Source organism: Sesamum indicum, linkage group LG11, assembly GCF_000512975.1.
Source record: "Sesamum indicum cultivar Zhongzhi No. 13 linkage group LG11, S_indicum_v1.0, whole genome shotgun sequence".
Classification (NCBI taxonomy): Eukaryota; Viridiplantae; Streptophyta; class Magnoliopsida; order Lamiales; family Pedaliaceae; genus Sesamum; species Sesamum indicum.
This window is the reverse complement of record NC_026155.1, coordinates 15,412,736-15,420,582: the sequence shown is the minus strand read 5'-3', so window position 1 is coordinate 15,420,582 and position 7,847 is coordinate 15,412,736. Positions and strand designations below refer to the sequence as shown.

Below are 7,847 nucleotides of genomic sequence, written 5' to 3'. Positions count from 1 at the left end.
TGGAACTAAAATCACTCATTCCTTGTCTTAAGACATGAAGCGGATTGAATTTTTGCCATTATATTAAATAGCACAGGATCAGCCAACTTGTATGTATGTTTGGTAAATGTGTATGTTTATTTTCTAACAAGTATTGTTCATTAACAGAGAAGCAATGATCCCATGCATATTGTTGGCATTAGGAGGCAACCTTGTGGACGGTTAGTATGCTATGGAAGTTTTTCTCCAACTCTCTAACTCACATAGTCCTATGATTACTCCCTCCTTGTTGCTCACTGATGAGAGAAGTGACTGAATACGAGTGCATGCAGGACCGGGGAGTTCAAAACTTGGTGCACGGACAACTGCAGCTATTATTTTCGGGCGACTGCTCTTGGTTCCTCCAACTGGATTAGGCATTGTCATGCTGGCTGATAAGCTGGGGTTCCTGCCACCAGATGATAAAATGTTCAGATTTGTGCTCCTACTCCAGCACACAATGCCTACTTCTGTGCTTTCAGGTAAGCATTTCATGAAGACGACACATCTCAAGCATTGAGTGTCACACTACTCTTTCTCAAGCCCCTTCCATTTATCAAGACTGACTCTACTAGTGAACCCTTCTATATTCTGGTGCGTGGGATATTTGCGGGTAGTCAAGTTAGGTGAACAGTTGATATGAATTGTTATGCAATTAAGCACTGTTGGTTGACTGTAATGTTTCCACATCTAATTCACAGGTGCTGTTGCCAGTCTCCGAGGATGTGGAAGGGAGGCTGCAGCTGTCTTATTCTGGGTTCATATTTTTGCTGTTTTCTCAATGGCTGGATGGATCATTCTTTATCTCAACATACTGTTTTAAAAGAAGAGCTAGCTTCTTTTGTTTATCAAGGCTGGTCTTCCTCTATGTATATGATAAGAGGCAAACCGAACAAGGCAAGCTGGTTCTGGCTCATTCAAGTTTGGAACTGCTAATATTGAGGATAGATTAAGGCAGACATCACAGAGCGTATACGCACCTGTAATATGTGAAATATTTCATTGTTACGTTTTAAAATCATGAAAATTTCCAACTCTCTTATATCTGCAATCGTGAGGATATATATTCATTTTGTCCAAATCCTTGTCTAGCAATAATAAAGTCCGTATGCAACTGCATGAACTGCTAAACAAGGTGCACAATGGTGTAATATACAATCAAGTTCAGGAGATATAACATATTAGGAATGACAAGGGGACTTTCACTTGTAATCTAAGACGTCGAATAATTGATGCCTGCTTGAACCAAATAGAGCACCAGATGAGACAGTCAAGTCGTTTTGTAACACTTGTAGTACAAAGTAAGGAAATTGCTCAGCAATTTTTTTGGGAAAAGTCAAAAAAATGACCACCACCTCCTCTGGCTATCATCCCTACGATAGGGGATATGGCTACTTATGCATCTTCTATCAGTAGATGGGTTGCGGAACCACAACATGAGAGAAATGCCAACCATGCTGACAATTGGAGCAGCTGCAGCAGCAAGGAAGAACCATCTATTCCTTGGAACGTTGCTGACACCATTCACCCCAACAGAATTTGCATCAAGTACCTCTCTTTGCTCTCTACCATGATGAAGTTGAGACGGTTCATCCATTACACCATCATATGTGGCATCCAAGGAACTATCATCATTCACATCATGCTGATGGATAAGAAGAGTGTCATATTCGCTGCCCTCATTCCTTTTCCTTGCTTCATAATCCTTGTCGTCAGTCGGCATCTCACAACGGCAAAGTGGGCATGTATTTCTTGTGCTTAACCATGGCAAGATGCAGGAAGGGTGATAGAGGTGAAAACAAGGAAGCTGGTTTACAACAGTGCCGACAGTGAAGGAGTCCTTGCAGATTGCACATGCCATACTATCCAGCTTGCCCTCATCAATTGTCATACATGGCATACTATTTACAAAAGATAAAGAAGCAGGAGGTGCCCCTCTCCTTGAACTTTCAGTTTCAGCAAGATGCTCAAGAAGATTCTCAAAGCCTCTGGAGTCGAGGTAATCTCCAGAGTTTCCAGCATAATTCCATGCCTCCGACTCTTCAAAGTTAGTTAACAAGTCACCAGTATGTGGTTGTATCCTCCCACTGATTCCAAACCTACTCTCAACTTCAGGGGACAAAAACTGCCTGCCGCGATTAATATAAATGTTGCTCCCATTCAGTCTTGATGAACCATGAAGCTGAGCCCCAGCTCGCAAAGAGTCAAATGTGTTCCCATCATTCTGAGCTTCCTCCCATTCACTATCATCTTCTTCCTCATCTTCTGAGTTCCAGTGATAGAGACCGGCATTCATTGGATCAATATCGGTATCACTTTCTACCTCACTCCCTCCATTTGGATGGCCAAAATTTTCATTGTCCAAGAAACTCTGGCCATCAACAGAAGCATCAGAGTCGCCTCCATAGGCACTATAAGAAAGGGTATCAGCCTCACCATGGAAAGCCCTGTATCTCCTAAAGCTGACATTTGATTCACTCTCCCCATAGAGAGAATCAAAGCCATCACTTTCAGTATCTGAGAACACTCTCCTCCATCTTCTAGACCCACTTGGGGTAGTACGAGAACTTGTCCGCTGCATTAACCTTGCAGCACCATCTCCATCTACAGATTGATTATCATGGTCGAAAACCGTGGACTGGTTCTGCCTTGCCAGGGTGATCATTTGCGAAAATTGTTGAGAGAAGATACTCTCAACAGACTCAGAGCTATCATACCTTCTCCTTGATATGGGCATTCGCCTTGGGTACACATCCGGTGAGGTGGTCTGGAGATCCTCGAGCAATAAAAATTTGCAATCCCCACATACGCTGATAATTTCAAGGTCCCCAGTCTCATTTTCAGAGGCAAGGATTCTGTGGCATAACGCACATGTTGAAAGGAGATTTGGGGAAGAGTTATTAACAGCTGAACTGTCCCGCGTGTAGCCAAGTGTGGAGGATTGAGAAGATTCCCCAAGATTATGTGCAGAATAGCCATCCATTTAATACTGCAAAGAAATATGTGTAAACAAAAAGAAAGTCAGCAAAGCTAAATAGAATGACTGTCATGAAGTTAGGGAAATTGATACAACAAATGAGACCTGAGAGTTGGGAGCAGCGACCTCTACGGTCTCCCCTATTAAAACTGCTCAGATGTTAATGAGAAAGATAGCCTATTCACATATATGATTACATATATCATTAGCAAGAACATAAAAGAGAAAGTCAGAAACGACATCTTTGAACATGCATACAAATTGAAACGCGAAATTAATGGTAATAGAAAAAGCAAAGAAATGTCAGAAGTATCAGAAAATGGGCAAGCACATGAAACATTGAACTGAAAGTGTCCTTCATACTTACAAATCGTCCAAATAACTTGCGTCCGATTAAACTGAAATATTCGACCCGTAATTAGCTTAAACAATCATCATCGTTAGATGAGGATTGACAATTGGGAAAGATAGGGCAGACATGAAATTGAAGAGATGAAGAATGCAAAAATTGCCAGATCCAAAGGGGGTTGGGAGATAAAACTGAAGAAGATGATAAATTTAGAGCGGTGAAAAAGAAATACCAGAGAAGTGGGTGCGGGTGATGGAAGACCAAATCAAACGGAAGCGAAAAAAGAAGTGAACGGGAAGAAGAATGGTTGAGTTGGGAAAAGGGAAAAAGGGCGAGAGGGGAGAGGGCAGGTCAAGACTCAGAAGAGTGACTCGGTGAGTGGACCAAACGCGCTACTCTTCCAACATATTATTAACTCTAATAAACAGACTGTATCTTTTTTTAGTTTTCATATAATTTTTTCTTTAAATTTCAATCTTACAACTTTTAATATAAAGAGATTATTACTGATTATTTAATATTATTATAATTATAATATATAAGCAAAGCATTTGGGCAAATTTTATTACTCCCGGCAATATTAATTAAAAAAGATTACATATGGTGTTGGGTTGATGATGATGATCAGACATTCATTTAATTTCCTTAGCAGTTGATTGATTGTTGGATATGGCACATATCATATCTCTCCATCACAATCTCTGATACATATATGCAGTAGTAGAGTCTTAAACAGCATGCATGTAATATTGTTTCCTTCTAAAAAGAAATACAAATATTCTGGCAATTTGTAATTATGTCCCAGCTTCTATTCTGAATCTTTTCAGTCCATATCCAGAAAAATGTAACCATATAGCTGCATAGGCCCGATACAGTCTCCTTCCTGTACCATTTCATTTTTCCTATTTAAAGCACCACAAATGATCCTACTAACAACCCTGGAGCTACTCTGGATCACCATCTGTCTTCACGTCCATCTACCTACTAACCTTGTTGTTTAATACTAGGTTGCTGGTTTAATCTGTGTAGGAAACTAGACGACGAGTCAATGGAAGGAGATGATGGAGGGCTAAGGAGGAGAAGCCCACGAATCTCAGCCCTTGATGTGTGCAAGGAAAATCATCAGAGCCGTTTTCATGAAGAGCAAAGGCAGCTTTCCAGGACGAGGACCTGCAGAATCAAGAGAAAATTTGATGATGCTCCTAAATCTACTGGTGTCTCTAAATTAGCCAAACAAGTTTGGAAGGTAGTGTGTCTATACAACTGCTCTTCTGCATATATACCTCAGATATTCCAACTCTACACAGCTGGTATCATTAGTACCCCAGAGCCAGAGGTGCATCATATACTTCTGTATGTTAATTATAATAGCAGATTTTAAGGTTTGCGTACATTGTATGCAAATCATCATAATGGCAGTCCACTGGTTTGAAAATTGGCCAAACGACATCTAGACTACCCTCAGTCTTCAATTAATGATTTGAAAATTATCTGCATGCTGCAGGGTAGAGACAGCTCACAAAATGCAATTCTCTCAACAGATTGTAGTGAGTTATTTTCACCTTCAAAACACTTGTTGTCACGGACTAATGACCATCATTTGATCAAATAATTTGGCGTTTTAAGCAGTGCAGTGGAGATCTACTCCTGATTTAGAAATGGTTAAACAAAACCAAAAGCAAGATGGGGATCATGCAATCAAAAGTGGTTGGTCCATACTTCTATGAAATTCGTCCTTTATGACATTTTCCTTTTGTGATGAATATCCTTTTTCTTGTTTCTTGACTTATATTGTTAGGCAAAGCATCAGCCATGCCAGCAAAACACATACTTGAGCTTGTTCTTGACGCACTACAAAGGTGATTTTTTTCATCCGTGTATGTATTAGTTTTGGCATATGAAATTTTGTAAATTACTTGGGTTGGGTGATCAATTCTTAATGCATGTCCAAGGTCAGCTTTGTTGACATACTGCACCATATTTTCCTCTGTGTTTCAGGAGAGATACTTATGAAATATTTGCTGAACCAGTTGATCCTGATGAGGTTCTCTTTTAGCATGAGTAACCTTTTCCTTTTGTCCTTTTTTTTTCGAATTTAAAAGAGTTAACTCTTCATCTTTGCCATTGTAAACTTAGGTTGAAGATTACTATGAAATCATTAAAGAGCCTATGGACTTTGGCACAATGAGGGCTAAACTCCACGAAGGGATGTATGAAAATCTTGAACAGTTCGAGGTTTGTTAGCTGTAAGCTGTGGGATCTTCACATGGGATCTTAATGACATAAAAAAAATCCGACCATTTGACTATTTATTTTGGACTATTGTTGCAGCATGATTTGTTTTTGATACCAGAAAATGCAATGCATTTCAATTCCTCAGCCACCATTTATTTCAGACAGGTATGTCATAATCTGGCTTCCACTCATTATAGTCTGAGGTTCCAGTTACTCACAGGTTAATTCATAGTGGGCTTATGTACATAGGCCCGTGCTATACATGAATTAGCTAAGAAGGTTTTTAACGCCCTTAAAACGGATCCTGAAAACTTCGTGCTGGAATTTTCGGGAACAAGAAGAAGATCCATGAGAAGAGCTATGCGTGACATGAAATCTGCTACTATGGATAGTGATGTTTCTTCCAAGGCAAAACTGCATTCTCCCTCAACCTCGACATTCCGCAGAAGCAGCAAGAAGAATCCTGGTTGCACTGGAATGACCCAAAGAGATCTTATAACTGGTAATGCTAATATGAGTCGTGTTGATTCTTTTAGTTCTAGGAAACTATGAGGGATTGGGTCGGCAAGAGGCAGAGTTCCCCTGGCTGGAACTGAGTTTTCTATCTCTTACATTTTCATTTAGATCAATTGTTTTTGCTGGGAAAGGTTATCATCCGTATTGAACATCTGAATTTTCCAGTCCCTCAAGCTCCAAATTCTTTTGAAATGATACATAATTTCTTGGAATAACAGGTCTGGGAGATGGTAGGTTATCGAGTTCTCAAGTAGCAGATAGGCGTTTCACATATTGGACATGTGTGAACAATGACAATGACTCTGTTGATTCTATATCTTACACCACTTCGGACTCACTGGTTCTGGTAAGTTACCATTGTATTAAGACAGGATGAGCTGCAAGCAGTCTGCCGGCCTTTTCAGCCATATATTGTCTGACCTCTTCCAATCTTTCACTCTTGTAAATTCTTTTTCGTTTGTAGATGAATCGGGGAGAGATTAACTACAAGGACAGCTTAATGTCATTTGTGAAGGGTTTGGGGCCAATAGCAGAGAAGGTTGCAAGGAGGAAGCTATTGCTGCAGATTGAGCCAAAAAGTCAAATTTCTGCAGCTAAACAAAGGAAATCTAGTACTTGGGATGCAAACGCATTTAGGACATTCAGTGACTTTGCTGCTGGCCGCTGTCCCAACCTCAAGGCAAGCAACATAATTGATTTGACAGAAGATGAAGAAGAAGCAAAAGGCGGAAATAGGAGGGTGGATTATGGTAGCCCAGGAAAAGAGAAAAGTGATTATGGCAGAGCAGGAAAAGAGAAAATTGACAGCCACAGGAGAGTGAATGCTGTTGGCATCATTGGCAAACAAGATGGGATTGCTAGGAACCGAAAGAGCAACGAAACAGGAAGGAGTTGTACAGAATTGAACTCTTCTTCAGGGAGCAGGAGCAACAACACCAGCTTGAGAGAAGCAGCAGGAAAGTCGGATGATACCATGCGGCCAGTTATATTAGCTTTGGAGAACACTCATACGAATGTTGGTGAATGTAAGTTAAGGAACAAGAAAAGCTGCATAAAATGGAGTGTGGCTGTGAAGAAGGGGCAGACGAATGAGTTGTCTGCAGTGGGGCAAAAAGAAGGAAAGAAGTCGATGCCATTGATGTCACAATTCACATTTGACCTTCCCTTCTTAAAAGCACGGCTGAATGAGATGAATGTGGGTGGTGGTGAAAAAGGAGGAGTGGAGAGGGCCCTCAACTGCACGCAACAAGCAGAATCAATAGTGATTAAGCCTTTCCTTTCCAGGCCATCATCATTGGATACTACCAACTTAGCACTTGAGCTTTAATATTGAATGGAGGAGCAGCTGCTGTGCAGTGATTCTAATAATAATGCCTGTGATCATATTATGTTCCAAGTTCCACTCTTGGATGATGAATATTAGTTTATTTTGGACTAGAAATTGCTATAATCCCTGCATGCATGTTATTGTCTTGAAATGCTATGCTATGCTCACATGCATATACAGAATCAATTCCATAATATGATATATCTATTTATATTCCTCCCTCTCTCTCTCTCTGATAATTACTATCAAGTATTATTCATTTCTTAATTTTTATTTATTTACTTCTTATTAGGCTTAGTATAATATAAATATAGAAATTTGGGTGTGAAAACATAAAAACAGGGAGTTGGTTATCATCCGGATATCCAATTTTTATGCTTCTCTTTCTCTCTCTCTCTCTCTCTCTCTCTCTCTCTTTCTTTCCC

At 40.1% G+C, this 7,847-nt stretch overlaps 3 protein-coding genes across 6 annotated transcripts in view; 2 read left to right on the top strand and 1 right to left on the bottom strand.

Moving 5' to 3' along the window:
• LOC105174696 (protein PIN-LIKES 6) overlaps positions 1-1,060 on the top strand; it is a 5,740-nt gene extending 4,680 nt beyond the window's left edge. The window contains exons 9-11 of the mRNA XM_011096879.2: positions 139-200; positions 312-500; positions 720-1,060. Coding sequence (XP_011095181.1) covers positions 139-200; positions 312-500; positions 720-841 — 373 coding nt within the window. The 3' untranslated portion in view covers positions 842-1,060. The remainder of the gene's footprint in view (positions 1-138; positions 201-311; positions 501-719) is intronic.
• Positions 1,143-3,740, bottom strand: LOC105174697. 4 transcript variants are annotated; one of them, XM_011096880.2, is made up of 3 exons: positions 3,363-3,740; positions 3,101-3,172; positions 1,143-3,007 (listed from the first exon to the last, which is right to left on the bottom strand). In XM_011096880.2, the coding sequence occupies exon 3, from the start codon at positions 2,999-3,001 to the stop codon at positions 1,355-1,357; it is 1,647 nt and encodes a 548-aa protein (XP_011095182.1). In that variant the 5' UTR covers positions 3,002-3,007; positions 3,101-3,172; positions 3,363-3,740; the 3' UTR covers positions 1,143-1,354. The 4 variants fall into 4 exon arrangements, with proteins under 4 accessions (XP_011095182.1, XP_011095186.1, XP_011095183.1 ...); XM_011096884.2 differs by having other exon boundaries at positions 3,577-3,739; XM_011096881.2 differs by lacking the exon at positions 3,101-3,172.
• Positions 5,940-7,422, top strand: LOC105174745. Its single transcript, XM_011096931.1, has 4 exons — positions 5,940-6,045; positions 6,116-6,226; positions 6,314-6,441; positions 6,559-7,422. Exons 1-4 carry the CDS (start codon positions 5,940-5,942, stop codon positions 7,420-7,422), a joined length of 1,209 nt encoding a protein of 402 aa, XP_011095233.1.